The 20670-nt window shown below is 48.0% G+C and overlaps 11 protein-coding genes and 1 non-coding gene across 12 annotated transcripts; 5 read left to right on the top strand and 7 right to left on the bottom strand.

Moving 5' to 3' along the window:
• Nucleotides 1-374: 374 nt before the first annotated feature.
• On the bottom strand, nt 375-1513 carry BJ212DRAFT_1257463 (putative U1 snRNP protein; the record flags this gene model as incomplete). The annotated part of the gene is made up of 6 exons (XM_041329858.1): nt 375-590; nt 647-778; nt 840-919; nt 969-1254; nt 1307-1423; nt 1475-1513. The coding sequence occupies 6 exons, from the start codon at nt 1511-1513 to the stop codon at nt 375-377; spliced, it is 870 nt and encodes a 289-aa protein (XP_041200008.1).
• A 434-nt stretch (nt 1514-1947) lies between these two features.
• On the bottom strand, nt 1948-3802 carry BJ212DRAFT_1443304 (DnaJ domain-containing protein; the record flags this gene model as incomplete). The annotated part of the gene is made up of 6 exons (XM_041337806.1): nt 1948-2606; nt 2660-2992; nt 3042-3220; nt 3364-3602; nt 3658-3696; nt 3749-3802. 6 exons carry the CDS (start codon nt 3800-3802, stop codon nt 1948-1950), a joined length of 1503 nt encoding a protein of 500 aa, XP_041200007.1.
• A 219-nt stretch (nt 3803-4021) lies between these two features.
• Nucleotides 4022-5662, top strand: BJ212DRAFT_1474340 (mitochondrial chaperone BCS1; the record flags this gene model as incomplete). The annotated part of the gene is made up of 5 exons (XM_041339075.1): nt 4022-4152; nt 4214-4244; nt 4298-4612; nt 4667-5217; nt 5272-5662. 5 exons carry the CDS (start codon nt 4022-4024, stop codon nt 5660-5662), a joined length of 1419 nt encoding a protein of 472 aa, XP_041200006.1.
• A 71-nt stretch (nt 5663-5733) lies between these two features.
• BJ212DRAFT_1257513 (S-adenosyl-L-methionine-dependent methyltransferase) lies at nt 5734-6844 on the bottom strand (the record flags this gene model as incomplete). The annotated part of the gene is made up of 6 exons (XM_041329863.1): nt 5734-5811; nt 5853-6282; nt 6331-6427; nt 6483-6661; nt 6712-6749; nt 6809-6844. 6 exons carry the CDS (start codon nt 6842-6844, stop codon nt 5734-5736), a joined length of 858 nt encoding a protein of 285 aa, XP_041200005.1.
• A 116-nt stretch (nt 6845-6960) lies between these two features.
• Nucleotides 6961-7759, top strand: BJ212DRAFT_1256257 (transport protein particle complex subunit; the record flags this gene model as incomplete). The annotated part of the gene is made up of 4 exons (XM_041329778.1): nt 6961-7029; nt 7092-7289; nt 7348-7584; nt 7640-7759. The coding sequence occupies 4 exons, from the start codon at nt 6961-6963 to the stop codon at nt 7757-7759; spliced, it is 624 nt and encodes a 207-aa protein (XP_041200004.1).
• A 113-nt stretch (nt 7760-7872) lies between these two features.
• BJ212DRAFT_1474337 (mitochondrial 30S ribosomal protein S13) lies at nt 7873-8422 on the bottom strand (the record flags this gene model as incomplete). The annotated part of the gene is made up of 2 exons (XM_041339074.1): nt 7873-8325; nt 8375-8422. 2 exons carry the CDS (start codon nt 8420-8422, stop codon nt 7873-7875), a joined length of 501 nt encoding a protein of 166 aa, XP_041200003.1.
• Nucleotides 8423-8499: 77 nt separating this feature from the next.
• BJ212DRAFT_1310598 (XAP5, circadian clock regulator-domain-containing protein) lies at nt 8500-9901 on the top strand. The gene is made up of 5 exons (XM_041333987.1): nt 8500-8822; nt 8912-9242; nt 9296-9415; nt 9471-9665; nt 9715-9901. Exons 1-5 carry the CDS (start codon nt 8548-8550, stop codon nt 9757-9759), a joined length of 966 nt encoding a protein of 321 aa, XP_041200002.1. The 5' UTR covers nt 8500-8547; the 3' UTR covers nt 9760-9901.
• On the bottom strand, nt 9835-9925 carry BJ212DRAFT_t8. The gene has a single exon. It is a non-coding gene; the product is annotated as a tRNA-Phe (tRNA).
• A 269-nt stretch (nt 9926-10194) lies between these two features.
• Nucleotides 10195-15158, bottom strand: BJ212DRAFT_1443298 (uncharacterized protein; the record flags this gene model as incomplete). Its single annotated transcript, XM_041337805.1, has 23 exons — nt 10195-10346; nt 10395-10477; nt 10535-10724; nt 10774-10915; nt 10970-10986; nt 11036-11182; nt 11232-11373; nt 11427-11488; nt 11539-11591; nt 11646-11710; nt 11893-11948; nt 12015-12129; nt 12165-12184; nt 12237-12861; nt 12885-12987; nt 13043-13166; nt 13224-13622; nt 13676-13892; nt 13942-14068; nt 14118-14478; nt 14534-14738; nt 14795-14901; nt 14957-15158. The coding sequence occupies 23 exons, from the start codon at nt 15156-15158 to the stop codon at nt 10195-10197; spliced, it is 3714 nt and encodes a 1237-aa protein (XP_041200001.1).
• A 124-nt stretch (nt 15159-15282) lies between these two features.
• BJ212DRAFT_1310582 (mitochondrial 50S ribosomal protein L3) lies at nt 15283-16659 on the top strand. Its single transcript, XM_041333986.1, has 6 exons — nt 15283-15564; nt 15611-15812; nt 15867-15927; nt 15974-16085; nt 16135-16578; nt 16621-16659. Exons 1-5 carry the CDS (start codon nt 15337-15339, stop codon nt 16480-16482), a joined length of 951 nt encoding a protein of 316 aa, XP_041200000.1. The 5' UTR covers nt 15283-15336; the 3' UTR covers nt 16483-16578; nt 16621-16659.
• A 369-nt stretch (nt 16660-17028) lies between these two features.
• On the bottom strand, nt 17029-17620 carry BJ212DRAFT_1474332 (uncharacterized protein; the record flags this gene model as incomplete). The annotated part of the gene is made up of 4 exons (XM_041339073.1): nt 17029-17112; nt 17178-17341; nt 17391-17565; nt 17615-17620. 4 exons carry the CDS (start codon nt 17618-17620, stop codon nt 17029-17031), a joined length of 429 nt encoding a protein of 142 aa, XP_041199999.1.
• Nucleotides 17621-17816: 196 nt separating this feature from the next.
• On the top strand, nt 17817-20332 carry BJ212DRAFT_1257757 (major facilitator superfamily domain-containing protein; the record flags this gene model as incomplete). The annotated part of the gene is made up of 10 exons (XM_041329888.1): nt 17817-18076; nt 18127-18482; nt 18536-18591; nt 18648-18807; nt 18859-18922; nt 18974-19382; nt 19441-19500; nt 19547-19610; nt 19661-20021; nt 20071-20332. The coding sequence occupies 10 exons, from the start codon at nt 17817-17819 to the stop codon at nt 20330-20332; spliced, it is 2052 nt and encodes a 683-aa protein (XP_041199998.1).
• Nucleotides 20333-20670: the final 338 nt, after the last annotated feature.

Below are 20670 nucleotides of genomic sequence, written 5' to 3'. Positions count from 1 at the left end.
GGGTATCTCTACATTAGGTTAGTCGAAAAAGATTACGGAACTAGCATTAATGGGTCTTCCGAGTCTTGCCGTCCTGCTCAGCATGTTTGTAGCATTCAACTCTATGCTGCGGCCTGTCTTAAAATCTCGAACCTTCGACGTATATGTACATACATACTACAATCATCTCAAAGTTCGGCGCCTCACCGGATCCACGATGCAACCCACGATGGCTCGTATCCCCGGTTACAAACCCTTTCCAAGCGTAATACACTATCAAACACCTTGCTACATCAGTATCGTCTGCGGCCAGGAGATCGAGAGCGATCACGATCTCTCCGACGATCACTGGAAGAATCATCAGTTAAACGTTATCATTGAGGCCGCCAACAAACTCACTCATATCTCGATGCATGTCTATCATACCCTCGTTCACGTTCACGATCATCACGTGATGACCGATGATCGCTTCCTCGGTCACCGCCGGGTTTGCTTGCACCCCCGGCTGCGCCGGAGGGAGGTGCAGAAGACGGAGGTGGCATTTTACGCTTTTCACGTTCTTCCCGAAACTTACCTAGCATGTTTCGCAACTCGTGATAACCCAAGTGCATCTACCGACACGTGAGAATATATTTTTTCAAGCGAATTGATATGAAAAACAACATACCTTGCCTCCAAAGTGGTCCGCAAGGCGCCGGTCGGAATCAAGCACAGAAAGGTATGCACCACAAACGTCACACACCCGGAGTTTCTGATGGCCGGAGGCTCCGGACGTATCCGTGAGTTGCTGAAGCTCGCGCTAGATCCAACAGATTGAGATCCTGTTCCCATGGTAGAAATAAATCGAGGGCGTAACATACCTCCTTTTCTGATTTCTCGCTCTTCAAAGCTTCAATGGCGGCCATCTCCCTCATTGACTCATCAACCTTTCCTTGTTCACCTAGGGAATGTAAGAAAGCAGGCAAATTTCCAAAGGGAAAAGTACATACCAAGGGTCTCGATCTTCTCAGTCCCACCCTGAATAGCCAACTCGATCTCAGCAATTTCTCGCATCAAATTGGTTGTCTTCGCGTTCTCCTCTGGTGTCTTCTCCAACCTTCGGTGCGCAGCCCGAATCCTTCTGTCGCACTCGTCCACAAAGGCAAATATGTTCGACTCGTACTCCATTTGGAAACGAGAAAATATAGGATCACTCGGGTTTACCTCTCTAGCTGCTAGAAACTCTGTCTTCAATCGCTCCGTGTGTGATTTTGGGCATGCTCCAAGATCCATTTTCTAAGTCGAGAAGTTCCATTTAAGTACTCAAAAAAGCAGCGAATCAACGTACAGTGTTTGTGAAAAGTGCATGCGGGCATGTCCCGCACAGAAAGTTCCGGCAAACTTTATCATCAGACCAGACGAGGTTGGCATTGGCAACTCCCATTGCCTCAGGGCCCATCATTTGCTGGACACGTAAATTAAAGACAATACTTCGGCAGCCAGATGAATGACATACCTCGAGGAGCTTCCTCTGCATCTCCGCTAGTCGACCCATGATGTCAGTGGTTTGGTGTATAGATTGGCAGCTGGATGTAATGAAAGGACCAAAGTTGAAACATGTTTGGCCGTCTTTGTCAACAGCTTTGGAATCAAACAAGAGCAAATAGTCATTAATGATAATACTTGCTCAGCCGAGGCCACATCAAAGAATACTGCGAACGATTTAATTTACATACAAGTGGTGTATGCGCATAGAGTAAATATTACACAAATTTGCGATATAAACATTAGCTAGCGATCATGATGTCAGCTATAGCAAGACCATGGGATGACGCAATTGATACTTATGGATGCATGGTGCGTCAAGAAGAGGCTTGATGCGAAGGAGAGGTATGTGCCAAGTAATGAAAGAATGAAATGAAAGAATCATGAGATATGCTGATGCCGAGGAGTACACGGAACAGAAGTATGGGATCACTGAATAACGATCTAGGTTCCACGTCCGCGACCGCGACCCCGTCCACGACCCCGTCCGCGACCCTGCCCACGTCCACTACCGGGACCCCGCGAATGAATTTTTCCGGGTTCTGAGGGGGAAAGTGGGGTGCTGTTGTGGGGTAATTTGGCAGGTTGGGCGTTGGGACGAGATTGGTTGACGCTTGGTTTTTTGGGACGAGTCTGCTGACGACTCTTGGCAGAGCCGTCCGGCGCAAACGGCGAAAGGGGAGAAGGAGAATTATGTCTCGTATCCTTTGAGATCGAGACCTTTGGTGTGGGTGGCGGTGTGAACCCTCCAAACGTCATAAGAAGGTTCTGGATCTCTGAAAATTTGACACAATCTCGGGGAAGTTTCTTGAACAGTGGCTGATTGGTCTGTCCAGACGTAACCTGTGTCCATGCATTTCCGATATCCTGGGTGGAAGCTAGACCCTTCTCGAGGATCAACCACACAACCTCTGGCTGGCCAGATTCCAAAGCTAGAGAAAGAAGCGACATTGGTGGTGAGAGGCTATAAATTGCACTATGGTCGTCGTCTTGCTTCGGATCATATGACTGGAAGAAATGGTTTATGATTGGGATGTAACCATGCTGAAGCGCCAAGTGGAAGGCCGACAGCCCTGCAGAGTTGCGCTCTTCCGGATCTGCGCCTAGAACGGGTTAATTAACTCGTGACAGCGGTAATTAAAGTAACGTGACTGACTGTGGGCGTCTAGCCACTCCACGAGGTCAACATCACCTCGCTGTGTAGCAATATGTAACAGTGTTTCCTTCGGATCTTCAGGCGGCCTCTTGACGTAAGTTTCGCAACTAGGCTTGATTTCGCCTCCAGCAGCATCGACATTCTCTTCCCAAACTGCCTTCTTGACTTTGACAACGTCTCCCTTACGTGCAGCCGAAAAAGCTTCTGATCTTATGGTCTGGATACGCCGTTGCTGAGCCTCAGCAGTCTCAGCCGCTCTTTTACGAGCGGCTACAGATTCTGCCTTTTTAGACGCAATTTTAGCTTGTTGCCTCTCAGCTGCCTCTTTACGTTCTAGAAAGGGGTAATTTATAATTGTAGCGACTGAAGACGAGTAACATACCTTTCTCGCGTTGCCGTGCTTCAAAAGCTTTGCGTTCAGCTGCCTTTTCAGCGCGCCGTGTTTCAGCCTCGATTTGCTCTGCGCGAGTCCGTTCGATTCGAGCCCTATATTGTTCGGGGGTCTCAGGGGAGAGAGATCGACGACGATAATTACGGTGAGGGTCGGCTACACCAGGCGTTCTATTTCCATCGAAGCGCAACTAGGGAAATAAATTACTTACGTCGTTTAAACCGCATATGTATCCCATTCACAAACTGGAAGAAAACGTCTCTGTGAAGAATGAGTCAGGAGTTTACGTCTGTAAGCGACTGTAATAACGTACTTGAAAAATGCAGTGCGGGCTGCTTCGTCCTCAGAGTCGTAGAGATCCTCCTCGTAGTCCCCATAGCCTTCGTAGTCGTCATATTCGTCATCGTCCATGCCATGAGAATGCATCCGTCTGGGGCCCATAGGTGGATTCAGGTGCCTTTGGAGGACAGTGTATGCATCACCGACTGCCTGAAATTGTGCAGTAGCATCGGCATTGTTGGGATTTTTGTCTGGATGAGTGCGCAGCGCATGCTGAATATTATATTATTGGAATAGCTGCCGATGTATTTTTGCCTGGACAGCTTACCTGCCTATAAGCAGACTTGACCTCCTCAAGAGTGGCACCCTAAACATGATTTTTGATTATATTCACTTCTACAGAAATAAGAATCTTATACCTCTTGAAGACCGAGAATGGAGTATGCCTCAGCAACGGACGAGTGCTTGACCATGGCACCGCGATGGAAGAGGATAACGAGAAAAACGGGCAGTCGCGCTAACAAACGCGCTCCAAATTGGGAATCGGTCCGATTTTTTTTTGCTCTACAACTTGAAGTACTTCGTACTAGCCTAGGCTCGTCCATAACAAAGAAGCCTTCTATCTTTAGGGAGACCAGCTCGGGCAAGTTGCCTATCAAGCTTTCTTTTGTTTCGACTGATACTGGCTCATCATGGCTGTCCATGGTGCTTCTCTGGAAGGCCAAGTTGCCAATGCACCAGGCTTGTCAAGTACTGGTCTTGCAATACCTCAAGATGCAGGGGCAGCTTCATCCTCCATCATTAACAGCCTTATAGGTGATAAGTACGTTCTCCGTAATATCTATGGCGACCTCCAAGTTACTGAGAGCTATTCGAAAGTATAGCCCCTACTTCCAAGCTGGTTTCGGTCTTATGGTCCGTACTACATTTCTAAAATTTCTTTGTTCACAACTTGACACGTCAATCAGGGCGTCGGCGTTGGTTTAACTGTACTTCGCCAAGGCCTGGTCTTTGGTACTACCGCACTTCGCCGGCGTCTCCTCGTATCATTAGAAGTGAACAACAAAGACCGCGCATATGAGTGGTTTCTCGCATGGCTTGCACACAATGCACAATCAGCTGCTCCAACTTCTTCTCGAAGAGCCGAGTCTTGGTTGCGCAGCCATCAACTTAGTGTCGAAACTGCGGTCGAGCAACGCAGCAATGGGAGTTCTTCTGTTCTATTCAGGCTAGTCGCAGGCCCAGGAACCCATTGGTTCAAGTACGGCGGAGCTTGGATGCAGGTCAGTCGCATCATGTGTCACACCGGAACATATCTTCATAACATTACGATCAAGATGAAAAGAGAACGTGAGACCCGCTCGATGCAACTCACGTCGGGCACGCCATGGGAAACTGTGACAGTAACAACACTATCCAGAGATCGCCATCTTTTCTCGAAGCTCCTCACAGAAGCACGCGACCTTGCTCTCCGCGGTCAAGAAGGAAAACTCGTGATCAGAACCGCATGGGGGATCGAATGGAAGCCATTTGGTCAACCTCGGCGAAAGCGTCCACTACATAGTGTAGTGCTGGATACGGGTGTAAGTGAAAAAGTAGAACAGGATGTCAAGGCATTCTTGCGACGACGTCAATGGTATGCGGACCGGGGCATTCCTTATCGAAGGGGATATCTCCTGCACGGCCCTCCTGGTTCAGGGAAGACTTCCTATATTCAAGCTTTGGCAGGATCGTTATCATATGATATATGTCTCCTCAATTTGTCGGAACGAGGACTCGGCGACGATAAACTCAATCACCTGTTATCAAATGCCCCGGAGCGTAGCTTTATACTCATCGAAGACGTGGATGCCGCATTCAACAAACGCGTGCAAACAAGCGAGGATGGGTGAGCCAATGGTTCTGATACCTCGGAACGCACGGCTAACAGCACATGCAATAGGTATCAGTCCTCTGTCACATTCTCTGGCTTTTTGAATGCTTTGGATGGTGTTGCCTCGGGAGAAGAGCGCATTATCTTCATGACGACAAATCACTTTGGAAAATTGGATCCTGCACTCATCAGACCGGGGCGTGTTGATCTAAGCGTGCTTGTTGATAATGCGTCACCCACGCAGGCACGCACGCTCTTTACACGTTTCTACGGAGGTAGTGAGTCTGTGCAACCGGAGCTTGTAGAACGCATGGGGCAGCAGGTGGAGGGATTAACTACCAAAGAGATGTCTAATGGGAGGGAAATTAGCATGGCTGCCCTCCAAGGCTTGTTCATCAGGAACAGTGCTCAGGATGCGGTTAAGACCCTCCCCGAGCTATTTGTGGAGAGACGGACATGAATAGACGGAGGTACTTGTATGGTATCCTTTCACGAAGATCCGGTGTTCGTAAAACACTGCAAGAAATTCCACTAGAAGATTGGCTTGCGCTTGCGGCCAGTGAATTTTGAATCTCTTGGTACCCCTTCTTTTCCTCGTTGGCGATACAACTAATGATGTCAGTGAGCAAATAGGCATGGTCAGTTTCTACCTGACTTGCCTCTTTTTTCTTCAGGATCCAGTCCCTGTCTTTCATGTTTTTTCTCTTCCCACTTACATCCCTCTTCCTTTCCTTCTCCCTTCTTCTCTCGAATCTTACTTGCTCGTCGTCTTCACCCTCCACGCCCTTAGGTATTTGCTGCTGCGTGCTTCCTCCGCCAACAAACAAGCATAGGAACACCTTCCTTGCTTTCTTGGAATTTGGGTAATCTACGACGACACCTCCTCCAAAGCCGGCCCTCTGCGCTATCGAGGTAATCAGTTGTATCTGATCGTCGGAAGTCGGGTAAAATTGAAAGACTGCTCGAGATGGATTTCGAAGAGCAGAGTGTAGAGTCGTGAAGAAACGAGTGAGACGGTGTGGTGGTGAAGACGTTGGATGCGATGTTTCAGCATTCAAAAGCCATTGCAAGACAGATATACTAGTAGACTATAAGATAAAATTACGAAAAGGAAGTCCAGTCACAAACCTTATTGCCCCATCGAAGCTTCCTGGTCGGAAACTAAATCCTTGACCGATGTCTTGTAAGAAAAGGTCACCGTCAATATCCCTCTCCAGTGCGACCTCTAGTTATGATCAGCCCACGTCTAGTGCTTACTATACTAAGATCTTGGTACTCACCGAGCATACTTGGCGCGATATCTACACCTGCCCAAATGTGTCCCTCCTCCTCCAAAATCTCACCTGAAAGCCCCGATCCACATCCTATATCTAACAGAAAAGCAGGCTCATCTGGAGGAAGATTGAGCAGCTCAAGAGCACGGTATGTCATATCCGCCTGGATCTGTTGATTACGGGTGCTTGTATGACACTGAGAACAGCAAGGGGATGCATATGTGAACAAGCATACTTTTGAGTATATTTTTTGGCTTCAGCGTCGCCATAATACTATAGATGTCCAAAAATCAGTCTCGCATCGCCTGTGAGTCGACGAAAATAAAATATACAATCTCTGGTGGGGCCTGGTACTCTGGACGTGACATGTTTTTCGAGCAGCTCTGATGATGATAGTAGGTTTGTTAGAGTTGACGGGCACGTGGGTTCAATCTTCGATTCAGCCTAATTTGGCAGCTGGTCATTCGTCTTACTTTTGTCGACGATGGCGACGACGAGCAAACAGTACAAAGCCATCGGAGAGGACCTTTGGAAAAGTCGCACAGATAAAATCGTGAGGTTTGGACTTGGCGTCGCGTCTTTGGGTCAATGAGGCCCCAACTGACCGCAAAACAGAATTCAGAGCTGTTTGCTCTTACATACGGCGCCCTTGTCGTCCAGTTGATCCAGGACTATGAAGATTATGCTGAAGTGAACAAGCAACTCGAGAAAATGGGATTTAACATTGGAACACGGCTGATTGAGGACTTCCTCGCAAGGAGCTCTTTAGGTCGCTGCTCTGACTTCCGAGAAGTAGGCGAGGTGGTGGCGAAGGTGTGCGTTTACTACTACCCCTCCTGAGCTGACGTTCTTAGAGGCACCTCGTTTGAAGGTCGGGTTTAAATCCTTTCTAAATATCACACCAACAGTTACGCACTCTAGTGCTCCACCTCCTTCCTCCCGCTCCACCGGTGCAGCTCAACAGTCAGGAGTTCCTGGCTCGTCTTTCATTCTGACCCTGGATGAGAATCCCCTGGCTGAATTTGTCGAACTCCCTGACGAAGCTTTGGAAGGAGGACTGTGGTTTAGTAACGTGCTGTGTGGTGTTCTTAGAGGAGCACTTGAGATGGTAAGTTCACAAACTAAAATAATCGGCGCAACTATGTATCACGCCCATTCCAAAGGTTCAGATGCAGGTGCAGGTGGAATTTTTGTCTGATGTACTTCGCGGTGATGAGAGCACGGAGATTCGGGTGACATTGCTGAAGTACCTGGAAGAAGAAGTGCCGGTCGGAGACGACTAGAGAAGCCACCTCTGATGTACTTAGAAATAATGTATTATCTAGAAGACGGATACGGGACAAGTACGGGGTCCGGTAAACTTCCGAGGATATAGGAACATACATAATGAACACCCTCAGCCACGACGATCGACCCTGTTGAGTTTCTTCGCGGTCCGCGCATTGTTTTGGGTATTCTGGCCGCGGACGGGCAGACCCATGGCATGCCTCTTGCCAACGTAACTGCCTATCATGCGTTGGTGCGCAATATTATCTTTGACCACTCTCCTTGCTTCGCTCTCAATCTTGATGTTTCTCAATGGATCTGCCCATGCCCTTTGTGAGAGCTTCTTCGTCTCCTCTTTCAGGACCGCGAGTGGAGTGGAGGCCGGGGGAGGTTTATAGGACGACGTGGCTAATGGAAAGCGAGGAATAGGTGTTGAAGTAGAAGGAGAGGAAAGGAACGCAGCAAGTTCTGTGATTTGATGGGGTGTTAGACTTCGAACTTTGCATTTGTCGTGAATTTGAAGACGCGCACAAAGTCGATGTGCAGTTTTATGGCCAATACCATAGAATGCAGTCAAGGCGAACTAACTTGACAGTGAGCAAAGCTTTTAGAAACAATTAGCTATAGCGCACCCTTGCATACTGGTAGTCTGGGAGCTGCACCCCCAAGACGTGGACCATGGCTCACTCGGACAACAATTAGAAGGGAATACCGAACTTCAACGCTTGAAGCTTGAAAAGTAATTTCATACTCCGCGACTCAACTTCGCGCTTCACACCGTAAGCTTCACGCAACCAAAACCTTCATGGCTACTAACAACGCCGAAGGACGTCGCGAGGATGCTTTCATCAAGCAGCGAGCTCAGAATCGCGAAGAGTATGAACGCCAAAAACAGACTCTCATCAACGAAACGGAAAAATCCCGTCCCTCAGCCAACAAGTTTGTCGGGCAAAATGACTCCATGGAGGAGACCCTCAAGAACCAGACTATCGGTCTAGTGAGGCTGGAGGACTTTCAGCAGAGAAGGAAAGAACTGGAGGAGGCAAAGGCTCGTGAGGCTGCTCGTACCAACGAACTCAAGTATGTTATTTTCAGTATCCACTGCCATTCTCTCTTGTGTCGTGTCGACTGTGGAAAGATGGCTTATATTCCGTGGAGGATTTGTTTAGGGACGAAACGAAAAGGGTAAAGAAACGCAAGAAGACAAAAGCTACCTTATCATTTGCCATGGATGATGAAGGCGACGTTGAAGGAGACACCTCGTCACGTCAAACTCCTGAGGTCGAGAACGGTGAACAAGCGTCCAAGCGCGCCAAGTTCCGTAAGAATCCTAATGTTGATACATCATTCCTCCCGGACCGCGAACGAGAGGAAGCGGAGAGGAAAGAGCGCGAAAGGTTGCGCCAAGAATGGATTCGCAGACAAGAGGAACTTAAACAAGAAGAAATCGAGATTACCTATTCTTATTGGGATGGGAGTGGTCACAGGAAGTCGGTCGTGGTATGTTCTCATATTGATCTGGCGCTCAATCGTTTATTCGCGGGATGCTTTAGTGTAAGAAAGGTGATACCATTAGCGCCTTCTTGGAGAAGTGCCGGCAGCAGTTCCCTGAATTGCGAGGCGTTAGCGTTGACAACTTGATGTACATCAAGGAGGATCTCATAATACCTCACGTGAGTTTGAATTTGAGTTTCCCTGTTGATTATTCATTTCAATGTAATTCGACAGCATCACACATTCTATGACTTCATCATCAACAAAGCTCGTGGAAAGAGCGGACCATTGTTTAATTTTGACGTTCATGATGATATTCGCTTGCTTGCTGACGCGACCAAGGAGAAAGATGAGTCACACGCTGGTAAAGTGGTGGAGAGGAGCTGGTACCAACGATTTAAGCACATCTTTCCAGCCTCTCGATGGGAGGTAAGCAAGGCATCCCTCCTGTGTCCACATCCTGTTAATCCAGGCATAGATATACGACCCAGAGAAAGACTACGGAAAGTACACCATCGCTTGATATCGTCACGTTCATACTGTGTATACATCGCGTTTTGAAGACGTCATAAATCTTATAACCTTGACTAAAAAGAAATGCCAGGACCGTGGATTGAACACGGGACCTCCAGAAGACATCGTCTTTTCTTTACTTCAGTCTGTTGCTCTCCCAGCTGAGCTACCCCGGCGATTCGTTTGGAAGGAGATTATCTGTTCTGGTACATTCCCCATTTCCAGGCCAGAGTGAGTATGGTGACAAAAGTTATCTGATAAGTATAACCTTGAGGTTTATATCGCACAAAGAGTCTGCCATGCAACTTTAGGTAACATATAAGTATTTCGGATGATATGGATTATAGTGAATAGACGAGGCAATCCTAAACCAGATGCTATAGTACATGCCTTGTCTCTAAGTGAGATGGGACTAGGTGGGATCCCGTTAATAACGCTTTGAAAGTCAGGGTAGATGATCGATATAATGCGACGTGATATCGAAGAACGTCCAGAGGAGCCCGTGCGTCGTGATACTCCGCACTGCACTGACGCCAAGACCGCGATATATGCGTGCTATGCCAGCAAGGACTGGCTTTGGATCCTTAGGATCCGGACCTAATGAATTTTGAGCCATAGTAACATGTCTGTATTGGTCTGCCGTACCGCGCACGAGGCGACGGAGGGTTTCCCATACTCCTTTCGGAGGAGTGCCAGCTAAAGCACGTTGCTGGACTTTGGTCTTTACTCTGATAAAAGGTGGAAAGAAGATGAGTTTTATGGAAAGGAAAGAGATGTGGACTAACACATCAAGGGGATATATCAATGCCCATGAAGACACGCCGGCTAGCGAACCACAGACGAAGGGAATCAAGGATGTGGGTATCGGTAACCATGCCGGCGTTGGTCCCTGCTCTCCTGAGCGCTGGCGGCCTAATAGATGTCGCATAGCATCATATTCGAAAAAGTATAAAGCAGTGCCAGCTGTATCTCGCACTATGGGACAGGTCAATCAGAGTAATGAATAGCAAAGTACATTACTCGCCAAAGTGGAGACGGAACCCTATCCAGAGCCCGGACAGCCCGTGAGTTCGAAAGATTTCTCGGACAGCGTCGATAGTATTTGGGGGTTTAACCATTTGTACGCCTTTAGTTGCGGCTATGCTGTATTCCAATTGCCTTCGAACCTGTCAACAGACTTGGAAGATTACCTTCCCAAACAAATTGGCCAAGTAAAATACCTTGACAAGTTCGAAAGCTAGTTTCACATGTCAGATGTTTGAAATACACAGTTAAAGAGCACGCACGTGCACTAGTAAATGAAATCAATGATCCAGACAAGGCACCACTGAGACCGCCCGCGAGAGCAGCATCAGAAGCTCTATCACCTGTAAAATAGTTGTTTTTACGACAGTATTCTTTTGTCCCACTGTATATTGTGAATGAAGCAGCGCCTGGATCGTCGTTAGGCTTATAAAGAACAGACAGCGTGCGATAACTCACGGACAAACGAAATCGTGACAAGTGGTATCCAGAGACCTCTATAGAAGCCGGTTACTCCTTCTTCCCGATAGACGATACCAGCAAGCTTGAGTACTGGCATCCTTGTCTTGGTGGTCTGTAGTCTCGACTTCAAAGAATCCAACTAGAAAACAGCCAAATTCGCAAGTTTTTTCGATGCAGAAAGGGCAAACGCACTGGATATCCAACAAAGGTTGAAATGTAGCTAGCTGAGAGAGCGCAAACCACCGGCTTATTTCCTAGCAGAGGAGTTATTGCAAAATTAATGTGTGATTTTCATCATACATACGCTTCAGAACGTCGTTGAAACTATCCCTGTTGAACCAGGGATTTATTGGCGGGCTAGAGACTTTTCAAGAACTATGACCTTGCGAGAAGTCCAGATTGCGGGCGTACCTTGTTCCGTCCATAACTCTTCTCGCTGGACCAGACGAAAAGTCCAGTTTCGTGCCTCTGCCAGTCTGTTTCGAGAAAGGCCGGGCGTGATCTCAGTTGGAGCCAGAAAGAAGAGCTGGAGAGGAGATAGGGATATTCAAGGGCAATTCGATATATGCTTGAAGAGTATCGGAGGTGTCACGCGTCATGAAAATTACCCATATTTGGCTGACAGGTTTATGTGCCTATATTTAAATTTCGTATTCACGACGCGTCTACACATAACACCATTGTCCACCATGATCCGAGAAACCAATGGAAATGCTACCAATTGTGTATTGTACCAATCTCGAGGGTGTATACTGCTGATACATATTTATCAGAACCCACCCAGCCTCTTCTTCACGAGCTTCTTATTCGGGGCATTTCGACCGCCATATGGTCCAGGTAACACTTGGGTACTCGTCATCAACTCTTGGGAGGGTTGAGAAGGTTCAGGATAATCCTCATGTTGAGTATTTGTGGTTTGAAAAGTGACACCTTGAGGCTGGGTGCCGGACCTTCCCCAGTGATTCTGGGCAACATGGATGGGAGGTGGACGGGGCTCGAAACCTGCAACAATCAGCGGAGGGCGCTGTGATGTTGTAGTCGTCGTTTGCGTAGCAACCGGTGCGGTGGGGAGTGTCCGTTCTCGGGAAGGACCAATAGGATCGTTTCCTTCTGTGTTGTATGGATCATGATACGTATAGGACTCAACCTCTGTTCCAACCCCCCACTCCCTCAACAACAATCGTACACCCAGCGGACTGGAGAAATCCGCATCCTGTGCAGGCTCCGCAACGGCATCCTTGTCCCTGGAAGCATTAGGGTAATGGTTGATACAAAGCTTGGAATATGGACGCAGGTAGCCAAACTGAATCTCGGGAAGTTCGTCGTCAAGTGTCAGAGATTTTGCGGCAAGAGACATACTCTCCACATCGTCAACCTGGATCGGAGCAGCGGGCATGGAAACTGGTTGAGCTGAAAATACCATACTGGAAAGGGTCAAATCGAGGATGAGCTGTTCTCGTGACTCTTCCTCTTGTTGTGCGAATGACCCAGTGACATCGTTCGAGTAAGACAAACTGAAGGCCTCCAGGGCATTATGCATCTCCTGCCAGTGGTCCACACGACCAAGCCCCATACGGTAGAGAAACAGCTTAAAATCGCAAGACCATGCTGCACCACTCGTAATTTTCTGAACAGTAGCTCGTTGCGTACAAACATTTTGTACCCATGATTTGAGTTGATGATCCTGCCAGCAAAAAAATTCGTTCGTGAAGCCTCGCCTGGCTCTTCGTCAGCGCTAAGGCAGACATCATACCTGATAATATAACGGATCAGCGTCTAAGGACGACAAATATTTGAACATGCCTCACAAGGTTAACATTGCCTTGTCAGGGTTATTTGTCGTTTCCCAAAACTGAGACAACTTGTCTATCATCATGGCAAGTTCGCCCTCAGAAGCAGCTTGTTCCGTAACACCTCCCATAACGAAGATTTCTGCAACCAATATCAGTATCAGGACAAGCTCGACCAAACCGAATCACAAATGCTCACTCTGATACGCAGTTCGTAAGTTTAACTCTGAGAAATGCCTTGCACTCAGTGGCCCGTACTGAGGTTGAAGCTCCCTTGCTCTTTGAGCTAGTTTCTGCACATCGGCGGACCATTCGTGGCTAGTACCACTAGTCTGTCTTGGAAGTACGTCCATGCCATTGCGACATACAGCAAAGTCTTGGCAGTGGAGACTGCCTTGTCCAGAGAGCCGCAAGAGTGAAAAGGTGGTCCTATCGGGCTGGACAAAAAATGTACTTTCCGACCCAGACGCACCCATATCTTCGTCGTGAGGTAAAGATGTTGGAATGGAGTGACAGTGGATCAGATTGTCATTTCCTCGAGACACGTCATAAATGGTGATGAGTCCGTTTTTAAGCGAACTTAGGAAAGTTAGAGGGCCTACAATGGAAAGTAAGCGACTAGAGAGGACCAATATTTTGCTGGTTCCGTACCACTATCAAACTGTACAACTCTAACATTAAGCGACCTATCATGCGCTCGGTTGTGCTTAAAGCTCAGAAGCATCTTCTTGGGGTACCGATTATCCAACCATAGGAGCTCCGAGGTTGTCGAAACGGTGAGGAGATGTTCTCGCTCTAACCAGTCAAAAGATGTCACAACAGAGCCTAATTGATCAGTGGAAAACAGATCGACAGTAGGCTGGCTCGACTATCTCTGAGTTAGTCGAGAAATCGAGATGTCCTACTGGAATTCGTACCCTGAAATCAAGATGTTGAATGCAGCTACTTGACGCAAGAAAGTAGCCTTGGTCAGATGGGCGAAGCCTCCAAAATTGGTCCCCATGTGTGTTCTCAAAACGAACTTGGTTAAGCCCTATGCGCCGTCTGATGAAGGTGTTAGTTCAGTGAAATTGAACGAAAAAAAGTTACAAACACAGCTTTTGCTCCTCGATATATACTGCAGTTGTAAAGTGCTCCAGAGGTGTTCACAGCAATGATATCCGAGTCACGGGGTGAAAATGCAGCATCTACTACGCTCCTGCCTCCTGCGTCATCAGATAATATGTCCACCTCCCTTGTGGCCTTGAAGTCGGTGCCTTCATCCGCCAATTCGATGCTCAATAGGGATGTTGCGGAGAGTGTTCTAACCAAAACAAGATTGGTACCACGCTTCAGAGGTGAATTTGATGCATTTGGAGTTGAGATCTGGAGAATGGGTGTCTCGAACTTGGACGCAGCGTGCCCAGGCGCGTGGAAAGTCGAGTCGAAATTAGTAGCGGATACAAATGAAATATCTGGCATTGAAACTGAGATTAACAAATAAGGGCGAGATTTGGCACGACAGCCTACTCAATTCGTTGCTGGCTTCTCCCACCGGAAAGAGAATCAGTGATGTTTGAGGGGTGCTGGAAGATGGTACAATGCTAATGAGATTGCCTCTCAAAGGATCGTAGGCTTGCAACTCTCGCTTTTGTCGTTCGTCGGACTGGAATTCCGCCTTGATGAGCTCCGCAGGGAAATCAGCGTCCGGGAAACATGTTCTAACGAAGTTGAGCTATTAGGGAATGCACAATGTCAAGATAACGCTAAGAACATGGATGAAATCCATACTCCTTCCTCAATTCGCCTCCACTGCGCAAGACGACTTAGCGTCGGATTCACAGGTCGAGTGGCAGGAAAGATACAACGCCCTACTTCAACTGGTGTCACTCTTCGAGCTGAATGAATTGTCAACTAAGATCATCCTGACTCATGCACAAAGTTCAAACTTACCATTTGATGTATCGACAACAGTGGTCCAAGCTAACCGTCCATCGGATGACACGAGGGTCGCTCTACCAAAAGAGCCATAATCGAGGAAAGGACGATTCCAATACTGAGTGTCGTAAACCTGGAGCCTTTTGTTTCCCCTTCCCCGGGCCTGCTTCTTCACAGGCAATGATTTATGTCGTTCATCCGCAGGCCAATGTTCCATTCCATCTGCGCAGACACAAGAAAAGGTTCAAAGAATGCAAACCAATTAGCATAAGTTGTAAATAGTTTCAAGTTACTAACTGAATGCCATGGCTTCAATTATGAGTGTGGAAATAAAGCTCCGGCCTCCGACAACATTTTCTTTCAGTAAAGCCGCAGGGTCAAGGTTGTTTTCGACCATGCTTAGACATTGGGCACTCGCGCCCAGGCCATGGCAACTCACTTCACAACGTCGACACTTTAGTACGACCCGCATTGCATGGGCGCGAACCGTAAACCCCAGTTCTTCTGTGACGTCTGCCAAATGGACACCGAATTCGATCCGCACTGGTCTCATTGCGCGTAAACGTGGAATGACCGCTGTATGGGATGACCACGGTGCGCGCGTTCCGGTCACGGTGCTGCAGGTGAGCGGGTTCGCACGTGCATTTCTCTTGTTCTCATATGTCGTAGCTGGAGAACTGCCAAGTGACCAAGAATATTGTACATGTGCGTCCAGACCGCACCGAGTATCATGCAGTCCAACTTGGTGCATCCGACCGTCCAAAGAGGACAACGACGCATCAGATGAGGGGTCATTTTCGGAAGGCTCATGTTAAGCCGAAGTATATCGTGAAGGAGTTCCCTATTACCCCCGATGCACACGTCCCTGTCGGTGAGTTCCTCGAGAGCACGTTTTCCAATCTTCCGTGACAGGAAAGTTACTCAGGAACAACACTTTCTGCCATTCACTTTGTACCTGGGCAATTTGTGGACGTGATTGCCAATTCGTGAGTTCTCCGTATCATCTTTGCATGTTTGACTCAGGCAATCCAGTATTGGGAAGGGATTTCAAGGCACTATGAAGCGGTGGAATTTCAAGGGTCTACGTGCAAGCCATGGTGTTTCTGTATCACATCGTTCAGCCGGTGCGACCGGACAGCACCAAGTTCGTGTCTATTAAACTGAGCAACATCCCTGCTGAGTCTGACTTATAGGACCCGGGTAGAGTCTGGCCGGGTAAGAAGATGGCAGGCCGACTGGGAGGCGAACGAACCACTGTCCAGAATCTTCCCGTAGTCCGTGTCGACACGACCCTCGACCTGATTTTTGTCAAGGGCGCAGTGCCAGGAGTTGATGATGCACACGTCCTTGTTCGCGATGCGAAGAAGAAAATGCTTTGCCCCGCAAATGCAAACCAAGCTAAAGGTCTTTACGAGAGCGTCCTTCCCAAGGGTGTGGATGATCTACCTTTCCCCGCTGGTACTAAGGATATGGTTCAATCCCTTCCTCCCGTTATCGAAGCTCCCTCAAAACGGAGTAGCCCATTCATTCCGAGGGAATAGACCATGTATAGTTCACCTGTTTCTCAAGCGCTCCCTATTCTAATTTTTGCACCATTGCTGTTGTGAATATATTGGTCTATTTTTTCTATGGTGGAGGTATGTGTATGAGTCAGATGATCCAAAGCAAGAGTGATTCAGTGTGATCGCAAACCTGCTCAACATGAAGTTCCAGCTCACTGTCCCAGGTCTGGATTCCATGTTGGTTGGAATACCGATCTTTGACTTAAGAAGTAACTGATCTGCACTCATTGTAAGTTGGGTGGGGGAGGAGATCCGAGTAGATGAACAGAGAACTTCCCAGACTCCAAAGGCTTCCGGCAATGTCCACGTGCAGATCAAATATAACTTGAAGCTAGCTCACTCACCCATCTAGTAGGATTCAAGAGCCCATGGTCGTTAGAATGAGAATGGGGTTCTATTGTTGAGCTAACAAGATCGAGTCGATGAACGTTCCGAAACTACTGTAGACATTATGATATGCAAAAGCGTGACGTCCACGGTATGCCCGACCTGTTGTACTGCGGGCGCGGATATAAATCTGACAGGTTAAGTTAGAAGTTTCTCGTCAACGATTTCCTTAGTGAGCCCTTCCTCCGCATCTCGAACTTCGATAGTCTTGTTTGCTTCTGCCTGGAGCATTGTGAGCGTCATTGAGTGAAATCTTGATAGAATTGAGGCTTTGGCGCAGTACTCACGACTCTTTGAAAGTCAAGGAGGGCGCTTGCATGCAAGGTCATCATGGTTGTCTCGGATGATGATGGAGCCCAGTTGATAAACACGAGTGGGAATGATGTCCTTCCATCGCGGTGTTTGAGTTCATATGACAACACGACATATCTGGGAGAATTTTGGGGTAGCTCTGAAGTATGTAAATGAAGAGACGAAAGATAGTTCCAGGATGATCGTACCCTCGACAAGGTCTGCGATCGAAATATCGTCATACTCCTCGTCTACGACCATCTTGAGAGCAGCCTTATTGATCTTGATGATGATTGCTGCGTGTCCCTGGCTCCTACGCTGAAACCGAAATTTTCTGAGGGCCTTCGTGACATCCTCGTTGATATCCACTGTCCTTGCTGTCGACTAGAAACAAAGTTATAACGAGAAGAGGCAGATGCGTGTACGGGCTTACCGCCATGTATGACGATGGATAAGATAAGGTAAGCGACAATCTGAAACCCGACTTATCGGTAAATGACAATTGGATGTCCGGCTAGCCTAGTATATACATGTGCTTGCCAACGTGATTTCGGGCAGAGCACCTCGCGGTGCATATTAAAATAAAGAATGACAGCCTCATTCCGTCCGCAGCCGCCCAGCCCTTAACGGCCACCATGTCTCGAAGATCATCCAGAAACACGTCTGTGGTTTCCTCGAGGGATGGATATATTCCCCAATCCGATGAGTTAATCTTGCCTAGTGTTCCAGTCGATGAACACATTCTGCACGACCTAGTGCACCCACATCAACAGTCAGAACGCACGCTCGTGGACCAGGATAGGTCGTTCCAGCTTGACCGAGAAGACGAAGAACACGACGAAGAAGTTACAGCATGGAAGGTACTGCCGTGGTGGAAAAGACCGTCCCCCTACTGGTCAGCGAGCGAGTCTTCTGTGTCGGAGATAATATTGACCATGAAAGCAGGTTGGTATTTGCCACGCCTCTGGCATCGATAGGCTTCTCTGCAGTCATTGGTCCTCGGGTGGAGATGTATACTGTTCTCGCATGTCGTGTTCATGCGCCCGGGAATGAGTTACAGTATGATCCGAACGACACGCTACAGAGTCTAGCTCAGCTACATTCAATGTTATCCATGAACGCGGCGAGGACCCTACATGACGGATCGACTCTATATGACCCCAGTGCCCCAGTTGTGTCTCCTCAGCCTGTGTCTCTATACGTCCCCGCAGATACAGGCCACCAACAGTCACACATCCCCAACCGCGACCAATGCGCGTCCGACCCAGTCGTGCAAGCTGCCGTCGCGCAATTGTCTGCAGGTTGGTTTCATTATCATTCTTTATACAACAGAGAGTTACTTATACTGAGGTAGTTCTGAACACTACTATGGGTATTTTGAGCTGCCTCTCAACCGCTTGGTGGGGTTCGGTGAGTCACTACATTCATGTTTTTTTTTGATGTTCCCGTGACCTCCCGCTCTCCAGCTCGCAGACCGTTTTGGTCGAACATCAGTCATGGGCATCTCGATGCTCGGTTTGCTTGCTAATGATTTAATTTTTATTGTCACTGCATTCTTTGTGGAAAGGCTCCCGGGCGGATACTGGTTCTTGATACTCGGGTTTGCATTGGACGGTATGGTTGGTGGTAAGTCAGAGCATGTCATTCGAGATAAGTCAGTGTCTAACGTACTTTAAGGGATGACCACTGGGATTGCGGCTTCCCATGCCTATCTCGCCGACAGTACCCATCGTTCTGAGCGGTAGGGTTGCAAATTCACCTATGTTCTGCTCAAATAAATAATCATCGATAGATCTGGTATGTTTTCTCTAGCATTGGGCACCATGTTTTTTGGTGTAGCCCTCGGTCCTGTCATTGGAGGCATCTTGATTCGGGCGACGGGCTCGACACTTTCCACGTTCTATTTAGCTGCAACTGTCCACGCGCTGCACGCTGCTTCCATGTTTCTGATCATCCCCGAATCCCAGACAAAAGCGAGAGCATTTGGCGCCCAGAAAAGACGACAGGCGTCACTTGAAAGGCGGAATGATGGCACTCTGAGGGTTGCATCCCTCTTAAAGGGTGCCATGAGGTTCTTCAGCCCTCTAGCGGTTCTCCTGCCTGAGCCTATTAGTGTTGACGGAAATCCACTCAAACGCTCCAAGAGAGATTGGAGTTTATGCTTCATCGCTGCTAGCTATGGATTCACCATGTCCCTGATGGTGTGCCGCCATTATATGTTCATGGTATCTCTAATACTTACACCTAATTTTCCCGTAGGGTCTGGTGACGTACGTATTACAGTATGCTGTAGGAAATTTTAAGTGGTCATCGGAAACGGTAAGAGAACGCAAGGATGTCGTCACTAGATCTGACAACCTTCTAGATTAGCTACTACGTGGCCTTCACTGGAGCTGTTCGTGCACTGTTCTTGGCTGTCATCTTGCCTGGTTTGTACCAATAATTCGCACTTTTGTTCAATACGAATTCAATTCCCTAGTTATCATCAAGCTTCTGAAGCCGACGCCCGTGCAGCTCCCTACTGCCCCAGATGAGCCACTTCAGAACTTGTCGTCACAGACCCATCCAAGTAGGCAGAACAACGCAAAACCACCCTCTCATTCCTCGAAATTTGATCTCAATCTCGCTCGAATCTCTGTCGTTCTTGACATTCTTGCGTTCGTGATAATGATATTTGCTTCCAATGGTCTCGTCTTCGCCTCCGGATCTATCTTGCAATCACTAGGCGCCGGGTACTCGCCTGCTGTCCAAGCATTCGCGCTCGATGTTTACAACAGAAGAGGAGGAAAGGGTGAAGCTGGAAGGCTTTTTGGCGCCATTAGTGTTGTACAAGCTCTCGGGTAGGAGAGTCAATTTTGGCCAACTCGAGCTCTAACGCATTCGATACAGTTCTCAGATCCTGGGTCCCGCAATGTTTGGCTTTGTGTATTACAAGACCGTCGCGACCTTCCCTGGTGCAATTTTTGTTTTGACCGTGGTGCTGATGATAATTTCTCTCGTCTTGCTAGCACTAGTGCACCCACCTACGAGCGAGGATGATGTTGAAGGTACAGTTCCAGTGACCCGTGTTGAGATAACTCGGGAGGATACTCTTGTTCTCATTGATGATGATGAAGAGCCGAGAGGATGTGACACTCAGAAGTCAACATAGATAATTATACCTAATACAAGGACTCCCCTTCGGTCGGCTCTACGACAATATATTGTGTTTACAGTAACAACTCAGGAAATACTATATTAGCGTCCGTCTCTGTGATATACAGTGTCTCTTCGCGTTCTCACTCTTGACAACGCTGTGCACAAGCAACCGTGAGCGAAGTGATTCAGGTTAGTGCGGAGGTCAAACACAGTTTGCGCTAGCGTCAAACCTTAAGCATCCGTTAAATGTAGTTGCATATGTGGGTCGCAGAGGAGCAAGAAGCTGTCTTCGATTGATTGTCCGTAACGAACGGTTTGTATGGAGTGCAGGATGCAGTGGCTTTCAAATGT

This window comes from Suillus subaureus (genome assembly GCF_016647635.1).
Source record: "Suillus subaureus strain MN1 chromosome Unknown BJ212scaffold_1, whole genome shotgun sequence".
Taxonomy (NCBI): Eukaryota; Fungi; Basidiomycota; class Agaricomycetes; order Boletales; family Suillaceae; genus Suillus; species Suillus subaureus.
Note: the sequence above shows the minus strand (reverse complement) of the source record. Positions and strands in the feature narration are given on the sequence as shown.